General features: G+C 33.8%; 1 protein-coding gene across 1 annotated transcript in view; it reads left to right on the top strand.

Annotated features, from left to right (window-relative positions):
• Positions 1-231: 231 nt before the first annotated feature.
• Positions 232-22,340, top strand: part of LOC122747201 (reticulocalbin-2-like) — a 34,370-nt gene continuing 12,261 nt past the window's right edge. The window contains 3 exon segments of the mRNA XM_043993375.1: positions 232-320; positions 19,357-19,434; positions 20,189-20,238. Coding sequence (XP_043849310.1) covers positions 232-320; positions 19,357-19,434; positions 20,189-20,238 — 217 coding nt within the window.

Below are 22,340 nucleotides of genomic sequence, written 5' to 3'. Positions count from 1 at the left end.
TGGCAAATTATTTAAGAAGATTTCTTGTTTTAATTAAAAGATGACGAATAAATTTTCAAATTAAACTAAATTTCAAATTGGAGAAATATATAGCATTCAAAAATCAAAGAAAGAAACAGGATGGATTCCTTTAACTTCAAATTATTGAAAATGGCATTTAGAAGAAAACAAAAAACAATATAAAATGTTTTAATATAGCCTTCAGTGTTACATGAAAAAGGATAGACCGGAATGTTGATGAAGATTCAAGTTGCAGAAGAGCAAAAGATTGGCCACCTCTACATTAGAAAGTGGAGTAAAAGAAGAAGTAATGGAAAATGGTATCAAGGAATTGTGACATGTGCATCTAAGGCAAGAAACAAGGTTTCTTGAATTCAAGTTCAGTTGTCTTTACGTTACATGTTTTGTTTTGTTTTTTCCTTACACTGCTTTGTATAGAGTTGTAAGTCAACAGGATTTCTCTGACAGTCAGAGTTCATGAGAGGCTCCAGAAAAATTTCAATTTGTTATGCTAATAAAATGACACAAAGGTTTGAGGTCTATTGATTAAAAATAAGTTTACTCAGTAATCACTGTTTTCAATGCACCTTGCTAGATTCAATAAATGGCTAGAAGTTCCAGGAGAAAGGGTCAAAGGATGAAGAAGATATAAGCTGGACCCTCCATTTATTTTGTTTTTGTTTTTGTTTTTGCTGGGCAATGGGGGGTTAAGTGACTAGCCCAGGGTAACACAGCTAGTAAGTGTCAAGCGTCTGAGGTCGGATTTAAACTCAGGTACTCCTGAATCCAGGGCCAGTGCTTTATCCACTGTGCCATGTAGCTGCCCCCTGGACCCTCCATTTATACTTTGAAAAAATCTCTATTAGGCGAGGTAGGATAAAAAGTCATCAAATTGTTATCTCATTTTACATGTAATGTGTTGTCAGATGTGGTTTTCTCTTCTTTCATAGCAATTCTAGGATTCATTCTTTTTTTCTCAACTTACCATGGTACAGACACTCATCAACTCATGCCAGAACTATTGAAATGGACTCATAAAGGGGCCTCCCCTCCATCCTCTCTCCCACTCTAATGCATTCTTAAGATGGCATACACTGATTTTCCTAAGGAAACATTTGAAATTGTGACCCCTTTACTTAAAAAAAAAAAACAATAGTAGTGCCCTTTTAATTCACTTAACCCTATTTGCCTTAGTTTCTAATCTGTAAAATGATCTAGAGAGGGGGCAGCTAGATGGCGCAGTGGATAGAGCACCGGCCCTGGAGTCAGGAGGACCTGAGTTCAAATCCGGCCTCAGACACTTAACACTTAACTAGCTGTGTGACCCTGGGCAAGTCACTTAACCCCAATTGCCCCTCAAAAAAACAAACAAACAAACAAACAAACAAAAAAATGATCTAGAGAGGGAAATGGTGAACCACGCCAGTATCTTTGCCAAGATAACTGCAAGTATGTAACCAACATCTGATTACTTACTTCCTCAGGGAGGGGGAGAGGATGGAAAGAAGGAGGGATAAAACTTGGAACTCAAAATTATAAAGGAAAATGTTTATTACTTTTAAAATATTCTACTCTGGTCAGGCTATATTTGAATTTTCACATTCAGTACTGATCCCATATTTTAGCAACAGTGTTAATAAGTAGGAAAGCATCAAAAGGAGGTCAATGAAAACTACATATCAGGGGTAAAACACAAGCAAAGTAAAGCAATTTTCTAACTATCAAAATTTTTGAAAGGGGAACAGTTTGCCTTAGAAGTGTGTGGTTTCCCTCACCACACTGGCCTTTATTCAAAGAGGGACAACCACTTTACAGATAGATTTTGGGAGGAATTCTTTTTGGACTAGTTGACCTCTAAAATTATTTTTTTATTACTAAGATTCCATGATTCTGTAAAATTATCTAAGAATAGCATTTTCACATGGGGCCATACAGGGTATTTGAACCTCTCAGGATCTTTACGGGTTTAAAGAAGAACTTATTGGGTTGTTAAAATATTGCACTTAGTAGGTTTTCATTCTGAATTAGTTCAAATTGTATGCGTATTATAAAGCCCAGGTGTCTAAATAACTTTCAGTGGTATGAAAATGGTATTTCTGTACTTTCAACACATTTCTATCTGGTAGCTGTATGTTTCCACCAACCGCAAAGTAATACTGGTCAAAACCACTGGATGGTGTTCAAAGTGGAGGTCTTTGGTCTCTGGTAGAAGGTGGAAATAATCTGAAATCAATATTAAATAATCAATCTATTAAGTATGTCTTAAAGGCCTATTGTGTGCCAGGCACTTCACTAAGATCTGTACTAAACTGAAAGGGAAGAGAATTGGAAGGGTTGTTTATAAACTAATTTTTGTATCTTTTTTTCCTGATTTGGACTAAGAAAAAATCACTCATTTTCATTTTTCCTGGGGAGAAATAAAAGATGGGAAGCACCAAAGATGCATTGTAAATCTGGATTACTTGTTTGGGATCTAGAGGGAATACATTTATTGATATTTATGAAAATTAAAGAACTATATTTTGAAATTTTCCTGGAATAATATCTGCAGGGTTATGGGGAAGGGGTAAAGATTGAAGGATGAATGACTAAAGAGTGATTTTGGGGGGATGGGCAGCACTTCATATTGGACCAACATCATGTCAAACCAGAATTTGAACAATTAATAACCCAGGGATCCAATTATTGCGTTAATATGTTGATAATATAAAATCATGGGTACTGTTCTTTCCACAAAGGAAATCTCTGTTTGGTTTCTTATCTTTCCTTTTTTCCACCCATACTTGCACCACTCTAAAGAGTTTAGTAGATACATGCTTAGAGATAGTACTATCAGAAAATTCTTCTTATGATATAAATTTAAGCAAAATGAGATTTAAACACAAGCTTGCAAATTCTATGAGATGTATAATATATCCTTAGAAAATATGGGAATGATCATCATACAATGTTGCTGATATTATGTATAATATTCTTTTGGTTCTGCTCATTTCACTGAGATTGAATTCATATAAGTCTTTCCAAGTTTCTGATGAGTATAAACTTCATTTACTGCCCTGTTCCTCTCTCATTTCTTCTCCCACTTCATAAGCTTTTTCCTGTTTCTTTGATATAGGATTTCACCTCTGCCCTTCCCCCTCCCCCAGTGCACTACATTCACTACTCAATTTGACCCTAAAGATGTCATCACCCATCTAGGTGACACAGTGGACAAAGCATCACTCCTGGACCCAAGGGCATCCCAGCCAAACCCGGCCTCAGACACAAGACAGTCACCCACTGTATGACCCCAGGTATGTCACAGAGCTCCAATTTTTTTATGGTTCTCTAGGGTCTTGTATTTGAAAGTCAAAGTTGGCATTCAGTTCAGGTCTTTTCATCACAAATATCTGAAAGTCTTCTTTTTCATTAAAGTTCCATTTTTTTCCACTAAAAGATAATGCTGAGTTTTGCTGTGTAGGTGATTTTTGGTTGTAATCCCATATCCTTTGCCCTCTGGAATATCATATTCCATGCCCTCTGGTCCTTTAATGTAGAAGCTGTTAGATCTTGTGCTATCCTGACTGGGGCTCCACAGTACTTGAATTCTTTCTTTTTGGCAGCTTGCAATATTTTCTCCTTGACCTGAGATCTCTGGAATTTGGCTATAATATTCCTAGGAGTTTTCCTTTTGGGATCTCTTTCTGGGGGTGATCAGTGGATTCCTTCAATTTCTATTTTACCTTCTGCTTCTAGAAGATCAGGGCAATTTTCCCTAACAATTTCTTGGAAGATGATGTTTAAGATCTTTCCTTGATAATGGTTTTCAGGTAGACCAATAATCTCAAAATTATCTCTCCTGAATATATTTTCCAGGTCAGCAGCTTTTCCCAGAAGATATTTCACATTTTTTTTTATTCATTTGGATTTGCTTTATTGTGTCTTGGTTTCTCATAAAGTCACTGGCTTCCATTTGTTCAATCCTCATTCTTAGGCAATTATTTTCATCAGAGAGCTTTTGTACCTCCTTTTCCATTTGGCCAATTTGACTTTTCAAGCTGTTGACGTTTTTCTCATGTGTTTCCTGCATCACCCTGATTTCTCTTTCCATTTTTTACTCTACCTCGCTAACTTTATTTTCAAAGTCCTTTTTGAGAACCTCTATGGCCTGAGACCAATTCATATTTTTCTGGGAAGCTTTAGATATAGGGGCCCTGATATTGACATCTTCCTCTGAGGGTGCCTCTTGGTCTTCCTTGTTACTGAAGAAACTTTCTATGGTCCTCACCTTTCTCTGTCTGTTCATGTTGCCCTTCTTTTACTTGACTTTTAGCTCCTTAAAGTGGGGCACTGTTTCCAGGCTGCAGTATCCCAAGCTTAAGAAGTCCCAAGTGGTATGGTTGAAGGAGGATCAGGTTCTTCACACACTTGGCCTTTTCCCTGGTCCATAGATGACCCCAGACCAACTTGATAATCAACCAGCTTTGTGTGTTGAGTTTGTTAGCCCTGAGGAAACTGTGTCCCTCCCTAAACCTGGGCCACTGCTACTCAAGCCTACCTCCTGGTTCACAGCAGGGGTGAAAAATCCAAGTTCTGCCTCAGCACCAGAATAGACTGCTGTAGTCTCCACCTGCCCAGGGCTCATCCCTCTCACCAGACTGTGAGCTTAGTTCCAGACAACACTGGCATTTCAGCTGATTCAGAGGCTCTGGGGGTCTCTTTCTCTAGTGAGGCCTTCCTGGGACTGGATCTGTGTCAGGGTGACTGTGGGGTTGGGCTCAACTTCTGTTTCCACACAGTAGCTCCCTCCTTCTGACCTTCCAAGCTGTCCCTGATTAGAAGATGATTTCAGCCCATTCTTCTGTAATTTTTGCTGTTCCGGGCATTTTCCTACAGCATTATTTGGATTTTTTTTGAGCAATGATGTCATGAGTTCAAGATCTCACTGCATTCCTCCACCATCTTGGCTCTGCCCCTGCAGTCCACTCAGGCATGCATAGTTTTAATGGCTCTTGGGCATGGTTCCAATTTGTTCTCTAGAATGGTTGGATCAATTCACAGTTGGATCAATACACAATCAACAGTGTATTAATGTTCCAATTTTCCCACACATTCTCCAACATTTATCATTTTCATTTTTTGTCATATTAGAAAATTGGATAGGTATGAAGCAGTACCTCAGAGTAGTTTTAATATGCATTTCTCTAATCAGCAGTGATTCAGAACATTTCTTCCTATGGCTTTAGATAGCTTTAATTTCTTCATCTGGAAACTGCCTCTGCATATCCTTTGACCATTTCTCAATTGGGGAATGACTTCTCATATATTTAATCAAATTCTCTCTATATTTTAGATATGAGACCTTTATCAGAAATACTGACTGTAGAAATTGTTTCCAGCTTTCTGCTTTCCTTCTTTTCTTTTAATCATAAAAGCATTTTATTATTTTCCACCCACATGCAAAGACCACCTTCAACATCTTGCTTTCACAAGACTTCCAGTTCCAAACCTTTCTCCCTCTCTCTCTTCCCTTCCCCCTCCTCAAGAAAGAAAGCAATCTGATATAGGCTACACATGCAGAATCACACCAAACACATTTCTACACCAATCATGCTATGAAAGAAGAATCAGAACAACACCAACTCAAAAGAGAAAATTTTAAATAAAACTTAAAAGAATAAAAAAAAATTGCATGTCCATTTCATTGATCTGCACTTTCTCTATTTTATTCATGTAAGCATTTAGAGATGTAAAATTTTTCCTATTTACTGCTTTGGCTATATTTCATAAGTTTTGGCATATTATCTCCTCAGTGTCATACTCTTATAATATTATTGATTGTTTTTATGATTTGTTATTTGATTCACTCATTCTTTAGGATGTGATTTTTCAGTTTACAATTTTTTTTGATTTATCCATTCACCCCCTTACCTTACTTTTCAAAAATTTTGTGTTTACATTTCTAAATATGATGGTGAGTAGGGTAGGTTTGAGGTCCTGACTAGTATAGGTTTCTTGTAACACACTTAACTTCATATCTAAGAATCTATATTTGGTGCATATATGTTTAATATTTAAATGATTTCATTGTCCATAGTACCTTTTAACAAGCTATAGTTTCCCAAGTTGTCTCCTTTAATTAGATCTATTTTTGCTTTTGCTTTGTCTGAGATCTGTACTGGTACCACTGTTTTTTTTTTTTAATTAAAAAAAATTTTGTTGTTGTTTTGTTTTGTTTTTACTTTTGCTAAAACAATAGAATCTGCTACAGCTTTTTACCTTTACTTTGTATAGATCTTTCTGCTTCAAATGTGTTTCTTAGAAACAACATATTGCATTATTTTGGTTTTTAATTCATTCTGCTGTTTCTATTTTATAGGTGAACTCATCTTATTCACATTCAGAGTTATGATTATTAACTGGGGATTTGCCTCCATCCTCTTTTCTCCTTTTATATTTTCTCTTTCTTTTTTTTTTTGTTGTGAGGCAATTGGGGTTAAGTGACTTGCCCAGGGTCACACAGCTAGTAATTGTCAAGTGTCTGAGACTGGATTTGGACTCAGGTCCTCCTGACTCCAGGGCCAGTGCTCTATCCACTGTGCCACCTAGCTGCCCAATATATTTTCTCTTTCCTTTCAACCTATTCCTCCTCACAAGTGTTTTGCTTCTGATCACTGCCTTTCTCAAGTTTCATCCCTTCTATCATCCCCCTCTCTCATTTTCTATCCCCCTTCCCCTACTATAGAGTATGATTTCTTTACTCAAAATGAGTGTGTATGTTCCCTATTTGAGTGTAAACTGATGAGAGTAAATTTCAAACAATGCTTACATTCTCCCTTCTTTGCCTCTTCCATAATAGTTCTTTCTTGCCTCTTCATGTGATCTAATTTACCCCATAATGTCCTTGCTTTTCCTCTCCTCCCATTAAATTACCTTTTTAATTTTTAATTATTTTTATCATCACATCAATGTTTAAGTTTTTTTTTCTAACTACCCTGATAGAGAAATAGTTTATTGAGTTACTAGAATCATCTTTCCATGTAAATATATAAATAGTTTAAACTTAATGATTATAATTTTTTCCTATCCTGTTTAAATTTTTATACATTAGACTTTTATTTAAATATCTCATTTTCTTTTCAACTCTGTACTTTTCATCCCAAAAGTTTGAAATTCCCCAATTTCATTCAATGTCCATCTTTTCCCTTGAAAGATCATGATCAATTTTACTTGGTAGTTGATTCTTGGTTGTAATCCAAGCTCCTTTCCTTTGCAGCATATCACATACTAAACCCTCTGATTCTTTAAAGTAGAAGGTATCAAGTCCTGTGTAATCTTGATGGTGGATCCTTGACATTCCAATTGTTTCTTTCTGGCTGCTTGCAGTATTTTCTCATTCAACTGATAGTTCTGGAATTTGAGTACAATATTTTTGGAATTTTCACTTTGGGATCTCTTTTACAAGGTGATTAGTGTATTTTTTCAGTGATGATTTTATCCTCTAGTTTTAGGATATCAACACAGTTTTCCTTAATGATTTCCTGGATAGTGGTTTCTAGACTCTTCTTTTGATCACGGCTTTCAGGTAGTCCAATAATTCTTAAATTATCTCTCCTGGATCTATTTTCCAGGTCAGTTATTATTTTTTCAATGAGGTATTTAACATTTTATTCCGTTTTATTATTCTTTTGATTTCATTTGACTGATTTTTAATGTTTCATAGAGTCATTAGTTTTCACCTTCCCAATTCTAATTTTTAAGCAGTTATGTTTTTCATTTAGTGTTTGTACCTCCTTTCTGTTTCGGCCAATTCTATTTTTAAGGCATTCCCCCCTCCCCCCCCCGAAATTTGATTAATTGTATTTTTAAGTAGTTTTTTTTCAGTAATTTTTGTGATACATTTTCTAAGATATTGGTGAATTTTCATAATTATCTTGCATACCTCTCATTTCTCAATTTTTCTTCCTTTTTGAGCTTTTCCAAGAGGACTTTTGGTGTTTGATAAAATTCATTTTCTCCTCTGAATCTTTGCATGTAGGCATTTTGGCATTTTTGTCGTCTTCTAAGGTTGTGTTTTGATCTACCCCATCACCTTGGTAGCTTTCTATGGTAAGGATACTTTTTTGTTTTGTTTTGTTTCTTTTGTTTTGTTTTCCTCTTTTGTTGTTGTTATTGTTGTTGTTTTAAGTTGAGCTCTGCTCTTGAGATATAGGGGGCACTGTTCCAAACTTTTTTGACTGTTGACCATGGGATTGGTCACTGACTTTCTACCCTGGAGCCTCTGGAGGTGGTGGCTTGCCCACTGTGAGGGTGTCTAGGTCTAGTGGTATCTATTATGTCCTAGTTTGGGGCCTGACAGTGTCCCTGCTATACTGGGGCTAAAATTCTCTCAGCTGGCCTGCTGTGCGATTGCCTTGTTGAGCCAAGACTAAGCCCCTCTATTGCTGATCTATGCTGTGGCTAAGAGCATCTTGCTGGCTTGATGAGATAGACCCTATGCTGGGCTGCCCTTCCCTTTTGCCCAAGTGAGACAGACCTTTGTTGAAGTTCTTCTGAGTTACTGTGCACTGGAAAATTAATTCTCTCTTTTTCTACATTCTGTCACTCTAGAATTCTTTTAGAGGGTTGATTTAACATTGTTTCTGAGGGACACTGAGAACTCAGTCAATTCACAGGCTTCTCTGCAATCTTGACTTTGCCTTTATAAACAATTCCCTTTACACATGAATAAGTTAGCTAATTCTTATTGTTTGACATAATGTCTTTCCCAAATCTAGAGATTTCTGTCCCCATGTATAGCATAATTTCACATAGATCTATCCCTTATTTTTCCTTTATCTACATTATCTTTAATATACCAAGATGTTGTAAGATACATTTCACATATATGTGCTCACATATATATTTAAAATTTATATTTTTTTAATCTATGGTTCCATTAATTATAATAACATTCCCATGCTTATAGTTGTAGTATTATGTTTATTTTTCATTCGTTCATTTATTTTCATGCTTGGTTTTTCAGTTGTTTGTTTGTTTTTTTTAACCAAGTTTTATTTTTTTAATTTAACCAAGACATAGTAAAATCTTTACTTATCCTTAATTTTGATTGTGAGTCTGTAACTTTTCAGTGCATTTTTTTTTTTTTTGTGAGGCAATTGGGGTTAAGTGACTTGCCCAGGGTCACACAGCTAGTAAGTGTCAGAAGCTGGATTTGAACTCAGGTCCTCCTGAATCCAAGGCCAGTGCTTTATCTACTGTGCCACCTAGCTGCCCCTTTCAGTGTGTTTCTAATGTAAACAACATAATTAGATGACAAGTTTTTAATTCATTCTGCCTCCTTCCTACATTTTATGGGCAAGTTCATCACACTCAAAGTTATGGTTATAAATGTTTAATTTTTTCTCAATAGATTATTCTTAAAATATTTGTCACTTGATTACCTTATTGTGAAAGGAAAGAGAAAATTTTTAAAAAAACAATAAAATCTTTAATAGACATCTATCATTGTAATATTTTGGAAAAAAATTAAACTCAGTACAATCTTCCCCCTTTCTTCTCCCTGATCTTTCTCATTTTCTCCCTTTTATAATCACACATTCATAATTATAGATTATTTGACTTTTGGCCATTTCCTCCTCAATTTATCCTTCCCATTTAATGCTTCCTCTTTTTTTCACTATCCCAGAAAAAACTCAGGTTTACTTTTTTATACCCTTACCTTTTTTTGTTTAAATTTTCCTTAACTTCATAAGGTGAGTAAAATTTATGATATCCTTATGCTCTCCCATATTTTTTTTAATTGCGAAGGTGTGATCTTAAATTAGCTAGGATGCAAGTTTTCCTATTTATATGACCTTTTTTCTTTTAGAGTTGTAGTTGCAGTAGCAATGAAGATCATATTATTGAAATTTAGTACTAATCTGTACCATCAAAACATCTTCAGAAGACTGTAGTGTGTATATATATTTTGTGTGCATATTGGTGGGTTAGTGTGGCATCAAATAAATGTAAAAAATGGCTTCACAGAAAAATAGAGTTGTATCTTTCTGGGCACCAATGTATTACCAAGAGCATCCCAGGAGACACATTATCTTTTATGGATGTAGCAAAAGATAAAAGACCTCCAGAGAGTTCCATTTGCAGGAAAAGATGCCTGAAACTCCAGAACGATGTTAACTGTAAAGGGTAGGAATAGAAAAAGAAATTATCATATCAAAATAGAGGATAATGTGGACTAAGAAGAACCTTCTCCAGAAAGATAGGAAAAAAAGAAGAATCATTAAAACAAGCACTATCAGTTTTTATCCTTCTTTGTTAGTGATTAATCTATGGTTTGTTTGTTTGTTTGTTAAAGTGTTAGTGAAGTTCTTGAAAAAAACTTAGGACTAATGGAAGGAGTGAATTTTTCTACTCTTGAACAATAGCAAGGTTTTGATCAATGTATTATACTGTTCTGAAAGAAGTGATAAAAGGAAGTTTTAGAGTTAGTTGAGAAGACGATGCAAAAGGAAATGACAAAAATCAAGAGAACAAATTATAATTCACATCAACCTTGTAGAAATATGACAAGCTTGAAAATCTCAAGAATTATGAGAAAAAAAATGAGTAACTACAATTCAATAAATAACCATTGACCCAAGGCTGATTGGTCATTGGATTATCTTCTTATTGGTGGGGATGAATGCTCTTCTCTGTGTGATAGGAGGGAAAAGATGTGAACAGACAACTAGAACTAGAGAGTTTCAATCTTCATCAGTCTCTTTGATATCTTTGGGAGTCCTCCTTAAAGACTTCAAGGGACAGACTTGCTTCTCAACTCTTCAAATAAGAACTTTCTTCAAGCATAGCATCAAATCACCTTCCAAATTTGAGAGAGAAGATAGAAGAGGTCAATCCAACTTCAAATTGGTAAAGGAAAAGAACCCAGAGAGACATGAGAAGTGCAGGTAATCATCATGTCTCTATTTCCAGCTTACTTCTCTAAAGAAATAGAGGCACTCTCTTTTAGTTTACCTGATTTATTTTGGCCCCAAGGGGAGAATTCCTTCATTCTGTATTGTCTGCTAAACAATCTCCTTTGTATATCTTCTCTTATGTCTCTTTTTCTGTTATTTGGATGAGTTTCTTTCCTGTTTGCTATGGATACTCATTGTGGAGCTGAAATTAGTTGAGAAAGGGTCAAGCCTTGGATATAGAGGTTGATAATCCTCCTCCCCACCAAAATGATAAAGCAATTAAAAGTTAGCTAAAAGACAATAATATCACCTAAACAAGCAATATTTAAGGGAATAGATAAATATACTTCTAGTCTGGCAACCTCCCTTCCTCAGAGGAGAGCAACATAGTGACCTCTAGATGTTCTCATTATTTAACTTTGATCTCATATCCATTGCTCTCTTAAGCACTTTCCTCAAGTAATTCTTAAAATGTCTTTATTTTTTAGCAACTGATACCTGTAGTCATCATGTACTTACAAAATTCATTACCTTTCAATTTCTAATACATTCAAATTTAAAATTTCTGGTGTCACCCATTCAAGTAACTGCATAATGACATTGTGTTAACAACTAAAATGTTTTACAAATGAATATGAAGTTCCTTAAAGAAATCAATCAGAGCTCAGGTTGGCTGCTGGAGGAGGTTTGGAATAATACAACTCTTTCAGTTTAATGAAAGAGAAGCAATAGAATTTGAAGCAACTTAAATTTCCCCCTAAGGAGCATTTGTGAAAATAATTTTATTAATTAATTCTAGCAAATGTTAATTAGAGCCTCAAGTTATTGGGCTATCAAGTGAAGGTGAGCAATATTTCTTAGAGGAGGGAGAGAAAGAGAGAGAGAGAGAGAGAGAGAGAGAGAGAGAGAGAGAGAGAGAGAGAGAGAGAGAGAGAGAGAGAGAGAAGCTGTTAAAGCAGTTGATGGGTCCTTCGGTGGTAAATATAAATTCAGTAAGTACACTGAAGAGTCTATTTTCAGTCCATTGTATGAGGGTTCAGCATCATAACTCTCATTATTGTTAATTGGCACCAGATAGTTGAAGCTGGTAACAATTACAAAAACAAGCTAGGCATACACGCTAAATAAATTTAATCCCCCATTGTTATAGATGTGTTTTACCCACCAGGACAAGGACCAGTGAGGTATATCATATCATCTAAGTAGCTAGAGGAGAAAAAAAATGAACTTTACTATTTGAGCAGTAAACATCAGAAATGGAAAACATTCATTTTGTACAAAAAAAATAAAAGATGCTCTGCTGAAGACGGGATTATAACTTTGTATGGTAGATACTAATTCAAAACACTCATGCTCTTGGTTTTATATTCATGGTTTATGCCATATTTAAGATCAATTTTTGCTTTAAAATTGGTTGTAATTGTTCCAATTTGTCTCTTGTTTGTTTTTATTGTTTACTCATTATTGACTTCACTTCTTCGTATAATTATTTATTCTCATTCATTCTGGTGGAATTATGTCTTTTCTAATCAAATTGCTTATCTCTCCTTGATGTATTTTCCTAAACATTTCTCAAATTTTTGATAAAACATTTTATTGCTTCTGCCTTTAAATATGCACGACTCAAAGCAAAAACAAACTACTAAAATTGTTCTAAGCCACTTTTACATATGATGTGGGCATAGAGGAATAAATTTATAATCGACATGCTGTAGGAAAGGATTTCATTGTTTGGAAGGGTACTGTAAATACATAAATATTTATTAATTTTTAACTTCATTTGTGAACATAAATCTTGTGTTTTGGCTAACTGTATTTTGTCATGAAATTCAAAAAATAGCATTGCTAATGTCCCAGCACTATACGGGTAAACACAATTTCACTACAATGTAATATCCTATAACCAATGTAATTTGTATTCTCAAATTTCTGTGATATCATTTGCTCTTTCTTTCTTGTTTTTCCCACCATGAATAAAATAATTTATTGTATTCAGAGTCAGCCTAAACATTTAGAGATTTAAGTTCTATTTCTACATATTGCCTTTCAGCTATTACTTGAACTTAAGAAGGTCACTTAACCCCTATTTTCCCTCTATTTAAAGGATAGTATTTCCTACTAACAAAAAGATAAGAACAAACATGATACTGTGGCCACAAAACTAATATAATCAATTCAAGAAAAGTTAGGTAAATTGAAAATCATTTTCCTTGTTACTGATAAATATGATAAAAATTCTATAGCTTATGTCCTTTTCTATATTTCTACCTTAAGATAAACTCCTGGGGGTTTAATTATCATCTCTTTACACTTGACTGCTAGATAAATGTATCCAGTCAATAGCATATTATATATTTGGAGCTATATGTATCTCAAATTCAACAGTCAAATAGTTAATTCATTAAAGAAATGTAGGAGAGATCTTAATGACATCTAGTGTAATATCCTCATTCCATGGATGTATAAGTTAACAGATATTCAATTATTGCTCAGGGTTACCTATATAGTATATATGAGAGATGAGATGTGAGATAAGTTCATTTCCCTCTTAAAACTACCTTTTCCCCAAAATGTATTTTTTTCATGCTATGAGGTGACCCAGGTGTTCAATAATGGAATTATCATTGACTTCCTTCTCCCTCCTTCCAGAAACTTATGAATTGCCAGGTCTTTTTAATTCTTTCTCAAACATCTTTAGATCTATATTTTTCTCTCTACTTAGAGAGCAAAAGATCTACCATTTCTCTCTCCTCTATCTGTATGTATATATGTATACATATATGCATGCATACAAGCACACAAATGTATGCATATGAATACACATAAATATACATGCACACTAGATACATTTGTGTGAATACACATCATACATATATACAATACACATGTTGTGTGTATTCCAAACAAACTCTATTTGTTTCTCTCTCTCTCTCTCTTTCTATCAATCATCTACCATCTATCTATCCCTACCTATAGCTCTAGTTCTAGCTCTAGCACTAACTCTAGCTCTATCTCTGTCTGTACCTCTGTCTCTATCTCTATCTGTAGTCTGGTGTTAGATTCATTCTGTTATCCTCTTTTATGGGTGAATTAATTACTTTTACAGTTATAATTATGATAGTTAATTGTATATTTCTCTCTATCTTATTCTTTTATAATTTTCCTTCTTTTTTCTCTGCCTCCCTTAATAACTTATTTTGATTCTTTTATATTCTTTAATCTACTCTGTATCTTATTATTGCCTTTCCTTTAAGCCCCTTGCCTCCTTCTTCCATGCTAGGTAATATATGTTCTATACTCAAGTCTGTATAGGTGTATTTTTCCCTCCCCTACTTGTTTCAAATAAGAATGAGGTTCATATACCACCTGGTACTTCTCTCACCATTCCCTCTCTTGTATATAATTCTTTTTTGTGCATGCTATTTATATGAGAAAATTTCCCTCATTTGTCCTCTTCTTTCCCCTCTCTTCCATTGCATTCATCTTTGCAAATCTTCCATTCTTGTTTTTAGATTATAAACACACACAATCTCAAAACAAGAATGGATATTATCTATATACATACACATACAGATACATACGCATACACAAAAATTATATACAGAATCTGTCTAAATAGATTTTTTCCCCCCTAACAACCAGGATTATGGCAAAATTCTAAAGGGTAACATTTAACATGTTACCATATGAGAATATAAAGTTTAACTTTATTTAGTTCCTTATGATTTCTCATTGAGGATTACTATTTTAAACTTTCTTTGACTCTTACAATTGTAAATTATATTATAGTTAACTCTGGTCTTTTCATCAAGAATGCTTGGAAGTTCTCTATTTCATGAAAAGTCATTCCCCTACACCACACAGACACATAAGTCTAGGAATATAATGTTTTCTTGGGTTGATTATTTTTTGTTTTAAGTCTAAAACCTTTCGTTTCTCGAAATAATCAGAGATTGTGAATGATTACAGAAATGATAATTATTAATCTGCATTGATATTAAAAAGGATCAAACAGAAATGAATATGTATATCACAAAATCTTAAACTGAATTTTTGAGCCTTTCTACTGGATGGTCTCAGATAAAGGTAATATTTTTCACTTTTAAATGATTTCCTTTTCTTAAAATTCTAATTCTATAGTATTTATTTAGCACACACACTATGTGTGGCACTATCCTAACCTCTAGGGATGTGAAGATCAAATAATATGTAGTTCTTATCCTCAAGAACTTTACAGTATAAAATGGAAATAAATATATACTCAAGTCTACATATTTACAGGTAGCATATGGTAAGAATAAAAGAGAAACCCTAGAAAATATGTCAATAATTTGTCAATATATGATCATGAAACAATTAGTTTTTCATATAGTAGTAAAATAACAAAAAATAATAGTGTTTGATTTCAACACTTGAGTAAGGACTGGATTTCCTATGAAAAGAAAAGTTAAAGTCTTAGATTCATTTCATTTTTACACTGACAAATAGACAAATGGATATATTTTTATTACTGTTGATTTTATGAAAAAATAGATGCTTCCTACATATTTATTGAATAGGTTTATTAAATAATTCACTTTGTATTTTCTTTCTTTAGTAGAATTTTTTTTTTTTGGTGAGGCAATGGGGGTTAAGTTACTTGCCCAGGGTCACATAGCTAGTAAGTGTCAAGGGTCTGAGGCCAGATTCGAACTCAGGTCCTCCTGAATCCAGGGCCAGTGCTCTAACCACTGTGCCATCTAGCTGTCCCTTTAGTAGACTTTTAAAAGACAGAGATCACCCAATGGCCAGAACAAAGGATTTTCTACAATGCAATGTACAAGTGAATCAACGTTCCTAAAATAAAAGAGATAATGTGGAGGGAGGGAGAAGGCAAAATAAACAAACAAACAAAAAGGAACAATGTAGAGAAGAAAGATTAAAAAATAGCTGAAAGAATGTTTATTTAGCATTTATCTATACTGAAGTATAAGTCAATATTAGATTTATATTAAATTATTTCCCTCAAAATGATAAATGAATAGAACTATATTTATTGATGATTTCCTATACTTGGAGAAATACAATATATTCATTATCTTAATTATTTCTGTAGAGAATAATTATACATAGCCCTGAAGTCCTTACTAGAGTAAATATTAAAAAAGGCAAATACATAAAGAGATTACATTGACTAAATATCTTTAGGCAATTTAAGCAATTATTGTGCACTGTGTTGCTAGAAAACTGCCTATTACAAGAGCTCTACACCTGCTACTCTTAGAATGCCATTGGCCTTAAACTTCCTGGAAAGCAGCAGTTTATCTCATGCAAGAGGGATCAAGAATTTAATCTTCACCATAGGGTTTAAACATTTTCCCAGGGAAAACATTAACTGTAAAAATGGATTACCCCAACTGTTTTGTTCATGAGAGTTATTTCTTAAGTTATACTAACATTCACACTCACAGAAGTGCACTTCCAAAATACATAGGAAAACAGAATTGTTCTCACAAATTCCTTCCTCTAAAAGAAAATGCAGTATTATATGCTCTGAATGAATAGATTTTTTTGCACTCTAAAATATGAATAGTAAGAAATATATTAACCATTTTTAAGCCTTAACAATATGACCAGATAAAATCAGAATTGGGTAGATATTATTGCTTCTATGACTTGAGGGTCATTTGGAATAGGTTACAATGTAGAAAAGACAATCAGCAAGTATTTATTTCACAAAGAATCATACCAAGATAGTATGTACAAAGATTGATTTTCAATGAATATCATGTAATACCAAAGTGTTTTACCTAATAGGAAAGATGATTTAAACTTTAGGGGGGAAATACTGAATAGAGAAGATTAGCAAGTAGAAGCTCCCCATCCAATTTCTTAGCATTTATTAATTATAAAGTTGTGGGTAAGTCAAATTAACAAGCATGTATTGAGCTGCTACCATGATCCAAGCACTATGTTAAGCACTGAAGATATAAAGAAAGGCAAAAGATTGCTTCTTTTAAGGAACTCAGTATAAGGAAGACACATACTGAATCATTTGGGGCTTCAGTTTTTTAATCTTTAAAACAAAATGTTAAAATGAAATAAACTTTAAAGTCACTTCTCATTCTAAATTTCTATTATTCCTGGATTTTATGATCACACACACACACAGATTCCAAATTTTTTTGAGCTCTGAAAAAGGATATCTAAGAAGAATTACAATGAACTACCAAGGTGGTCAGAAAGTGAAAAAAACTATGTGGAAACATGATATAGATTCATTATGGTCATTGCTTGGTAAAATTGCTATTCTTGGTACCCCATATATTCCTCATATATTCAGGTCCCCTTCAAGATTAAATGAGAAAATATTTATAAAATGTTTCACCCAATGTCTAGCTTAGAGATGACAATTGATAATCTATCAGAAGGACTTTTATTTATTAGCTTATAAGACAGATATAAACATAAAAATATGTACTATATCCACCTTTCTGCCCATCTCTACATCCATCATCTATCTATCTATCTATCTATCTATCTATCTATCTATCTATCTATCTATCTATCTATCTATCTATCTATCTGTCAGTCTATCTATAATCTATCTGTTGATCTAATAATCTATTATTTATCTATCTGGATATTGTGTATTTGTGTTTTGTCAATGTAATGTGTACAATATGCTTTTTGATTCAGACTAGTTACATCAGATTGCTTGGGAACAGGGATAGTAGATAAAAGAGGGAGTTCATAATGGAAACCATATGTGACATCAATGAAATTTTTCTAAATGCTCTTTTTTTACCTTATCTAACTTATGTGCTTGATTTATTCAAAGATACCTTGTGTCTGCTCATCTTATTTTAGTACAAATGGAAAAAAGGTCCATTTTCCTATATTATCATAGCAGTTGATTTCATGTGTACTCTCTTTATATATATATATATATATAAACAAATTTATATATGTATATACATATACATGAGAGAAATTATAAATGAACACAAATATATATACAAATGTGTGTGCACAGCTGAGATGGGCCTTCATGCTTGGGAGGAAGAAAAACGAAGGAGACACAGGAATCGACGGGCAACAGAGAGCACAGTTTCCCGAGGTCCTCATTGTGGCAGGAGCTGCAGCTCCCGTATCGGAATGCACAGCCACGCTGTGGTCTGTGGCTCTTTAAGGCGCTGAGCCATGGTCATCTGGGACTGGTAGAAGCCTACTACTACTACTACTACTATATGTTCCTGTGTGTACATGCATATGTATATGTATATTATACATGTGCATGCATGCAGTTTGTTGAGATGGATGAACCATAGATTCATATGTAAATTAATAAATTTATATGTTAATTAATTATCCTTTCAAATTGATTAGCAGTGGTATAATGATGAATCAGTGTGTGTATGTGTATGACTTTATATGTGTGTGTATGTGTGTGTGTACGTGCGTGTATATGTAAGGACACATGATTTTGCTCCATTAACACTCTTCTCTGTCATGATTCTTGTGTATCCCATTATATTAATTTTATCCATATTTCAGACCAATTAAGAGAAGGAAGCCTCAGTGTCATTAGTGTCTGTACAGTTTTATAGTGAACTAAATAAAAGGTATTAGATTGTTGTTGTTTTTTCATTGTACCAGTTTAGTTTGAGCAGACCCAAGTCACCTTTGAATAAATCAATTATGTCTCATAGGGGCAAATAGGTTTACATAGTCCTTTCAATGTCACATATGCATCTTTGGCTATATCACTAAGACTACCTGTTCTTGTCTCCTCCCTATCATTTTTCCCAACCAACATTATATAAATAGCCTACATAAGAAAACATATTTTGGTACCTTTTTCTAGGGAAAAATGACCCTGCAGTTATATTGAAAGTGTCTGCCTTCCCCAAAGAGGCACTATGAGAACAGGAGGGAAAATCATTAAATATACTGGGTTGATCAAATACTTTATGAGTTGGTGGAATTATTTTTCAAACAGGTCCTTGTACAGACTTTCAAGATAGCACTGAATAATATCCACAACTTCTACCATTTTAATATTTGTAACCCTTAATGGACCTTGAAATTTCTATTATCAGGAAAGCAAAGCCTGTTGAAATGCAGAAGCAAAAAAAATAGCAGATGCTGTCCATTGGTCTGATGAGGGGCATCATACTCCCTCTCTACTGTGGTTTAACTTCAATTATTATAGAAAAGGAGGGAGATCCAGAACCTTTGGGATGGTATTCTGAAAATTTCTTCTAAACTAAAATGGTTGCAATAGGGTTGCTTATATTGCTTGGTGAGAATGCAAGGGAGCTGGTGAAGAAGGCACATAATAGCAAAGCAATCAGTCTCCAGGAGAATAAATAATATTCCTGAGTAGATTTTTCATTGTGCTTGTGGTTCTGTGTTCCTGTGTTCTGTGTGTCCCTAGGAAAGCTTTCTATTTCAAGTATGATGTGAATTACCTGGACACAGAAAACATCACGAGGATGGACAGTGATAAGATGAGGTTAGTGACAGCTGCATTCTTGACAACACTTTCTGGGCCTTTTCCTATTCTCTTAGACTTGCATGTGTTGGTAGACATGTGATCTTGAAATCTGCTAACAAGACTGAAACTAGACACCAGGGAAAAACCTGGTTTTATAAAACCTGATCATATTAAATTTGGAATAGCTAGAGGAAACATCCACACTGCCATCCAATCTTGCCTTGCAGTTGATATAGAAACAATGCTGTGATTTCTTTTTGTTCATTTGTCTTTCAAAGGTTTTAATTACTAGCTTCTCATGACTGTGTTGGCTACAATGACTATTGGCTATTTTACAAACATGACTTGGCAACACTAACAATGCATATGTGTGTTCAGAGGTTAGGTTCTTGAAAAGTAATCAGTTCTTTCATTGGCATAAAGAAAAGGAGAAACTTCCCAGTGTATTTGGAATAAGATTTTTTATATGGAGGGTGAGGGGAGAGAAGAAAAACGATGCTTGGTAAACAGATATTAAACTCAGATATTTAAACTTAACACAAATTAAGCCTATGGATAAGAATTATAAATACAGGTTATTTGATATGCTATTACTGGGAAGGAAGTCGGTACAGAATAGCAAAGCTATAAATTAATCATTTGTTGGATTTTTTCTCATTTTATTATTTTTCTTGCCCTCTTTTTGGTCATTTGGCATATTACATTGAGTACCATGTTCTCTGAAGGTTTAACAAAGACAGGATTAAAGGAACTATTCTAAATTTTCTCATAGCTCAGTTCAGAAATCACAGAAATTTAAAGTTGAAAAAGAACTTAATAATGGTATAGTCCAATGTCCCATTTTACATATGAGAATACAGAGACAGAGAGATAAAATGACTTGTTTGACAACATATAGCTAGGTAGTCAAAACTTTGTTAATGGAGAGTAAGTAAAAAGTGATGAGTGATAGTACAACTATTGAAATTCTGTATGCTTGGGATCATATCATAACACATAAGACCATACTAGGTATTTATAAATCATTGGGTCTAACATCTTTCATGCATGGGATAACATGGTATGTATGACAAGCATAAGGAAATCTGCAGATAACTTTTCAAAATTACCAAGAATGAGAAGCCAGGAATAAATAGTTTAACCTTATACTATTTAGGCTTTTTATAGCTGAATTGTCTTTTGCCCTGAACACATAATGCATCTATGGTAGATTTAGCATTGCTATAGAGTCAGGGCAGGTAATTAGAATTCCTATAAACTAAGAAAATTCTAGAAAAGTTACCTGACTAATTTTATTTTTAAATGTAATTAAGAATATGAAGGAAAAATAGAGCATAACATATTAGTGATTTTCCCCCACAAAATCTTGCTGGTTTTATAAATCTTTGGTGTAACTCGAAATATATTATTATGTTAAACGATTCTGAAGAAATTGAAGTTATTATATTGTGGTTTATGGTATTACTTAGAGTGAGTAGAAAACTTTAGAAACAAATTCATATACAACTCTTTATTTTTCAAGATCTTAAGATATTAGATTGTGTTGTTGTTTTGTTTTGGGTTTTTGTTTGTTTGTTTGTTTTTTTAGTGAGGCAATTGGGGTTAAGTGACTTGCCTGGGGTCACACAGCTAGTAAGTGTTAAGTGTCTGAGGCAGGATTTGAGATGGTGTTTAAAAATGGTTAATGAGTCACTTTTAAACATATGATTTGGGTATTCAATTTTAAAATTTGGAACTTAGAGGATATCTATGATAAAACAATTTGCCTTTACCCAATGAGTCCAAAGCCTTTTAATTGCACTCTCTCAAAGTCAACATACTCTATAGAACCCTGCCAAGCTTAAGAGTTAGAGAAACCTTAAAGGTCAAACACCCAACTGCCTATATGAAAAAGAGTCACTATTATAACATCCTTATCAAGGAAACATCAAGACTCCAAAAGAAGACATGATGGGACGTGTTGAGTTTACTCATTCTCCATTCTTTCTACAAATCCTCTTAGGCTGCAGATTCAAGACCCAACAACGTACTGATTTTCCTTCTCGGGATACCCTTCAGATTGTCTATACCACTACCAAACTCTGATGCACAAAGTTAAGAATATCTACTTGAAATTCTATAACCAAAGAAGAGTACAATGAAACTACCACATTTTATATCTTAACAATACAGTGCTATCATTATAATTCAAATTAAGATTAGTGATTTAGGCTGCAATGTTATACCATTGATTCACAATGACATTAAAATCTCCTAAATTTCCTCAGTTATTCACCAAATCCATTGTTAAACTATGACTCTCTTCCTAGACTTATTTGATTGATGTTTTAAACCATTCTATCACCATATATATTTTCATATTATATTTCAACATATTAGATTGAACCTATCATTGGATATTTCTAACATATGGCCAACACCACCCATTTGTGTTCTCTTCCCCATTATAAATGAGTCTCTTGACTATAAGTGCTGTCTTGCTTTTCTAGTCATATCTCTGGCACAGTGCTTACACATAAGTACTTAATACATTCCTTATTTGTTCACAGTGCATTCATATATGCATTCACTCCTTCATTCTAAGTTTTAAGGATCATTAATAATCCTGCATATATACTCCAATGAGGCATAAACACATTGTGTTATCTTTAAACTAAAAAGGAAATATGTCTGTCTTTATTTAACTACATTTTTACTCATAAGCCATCTTAAGAAAATAGACAATCTACTTTCAAACTTTTACCTTGATTTGAAAAGTTGAATGTTTGCCTGATAACTGATCAATTGGGAACACTCGTTCCCCTATGCTTATGTATTTCGAATAATACTTCCTTCTCAAGCATATTTTTTTGTTTTGTTTGTTTCCCAGTCAAAATAATATTTTCTTAGGAAAGTGACACAAAATATTAGTTGGTTAATTCATC

Source organism: Dromiciops gliroides, chromosome 3 (assembly GCF_019393635.1).
Source record: "Dromiciops gliroides isolate mDroGli1 chromosome 3, mDroGli1.pri, whole genome shotgun sequence".
NCBI classification, from domain to species: Eukaryota; Metazoa; Chordata; class Mammalia; order Microbiotheria; family Microbiotheriidae; genus Dromiciops; species Dromiciops gliroides.
This window is presented reverse-complemented; position numbering and strand designations above follow the sequence as displayed.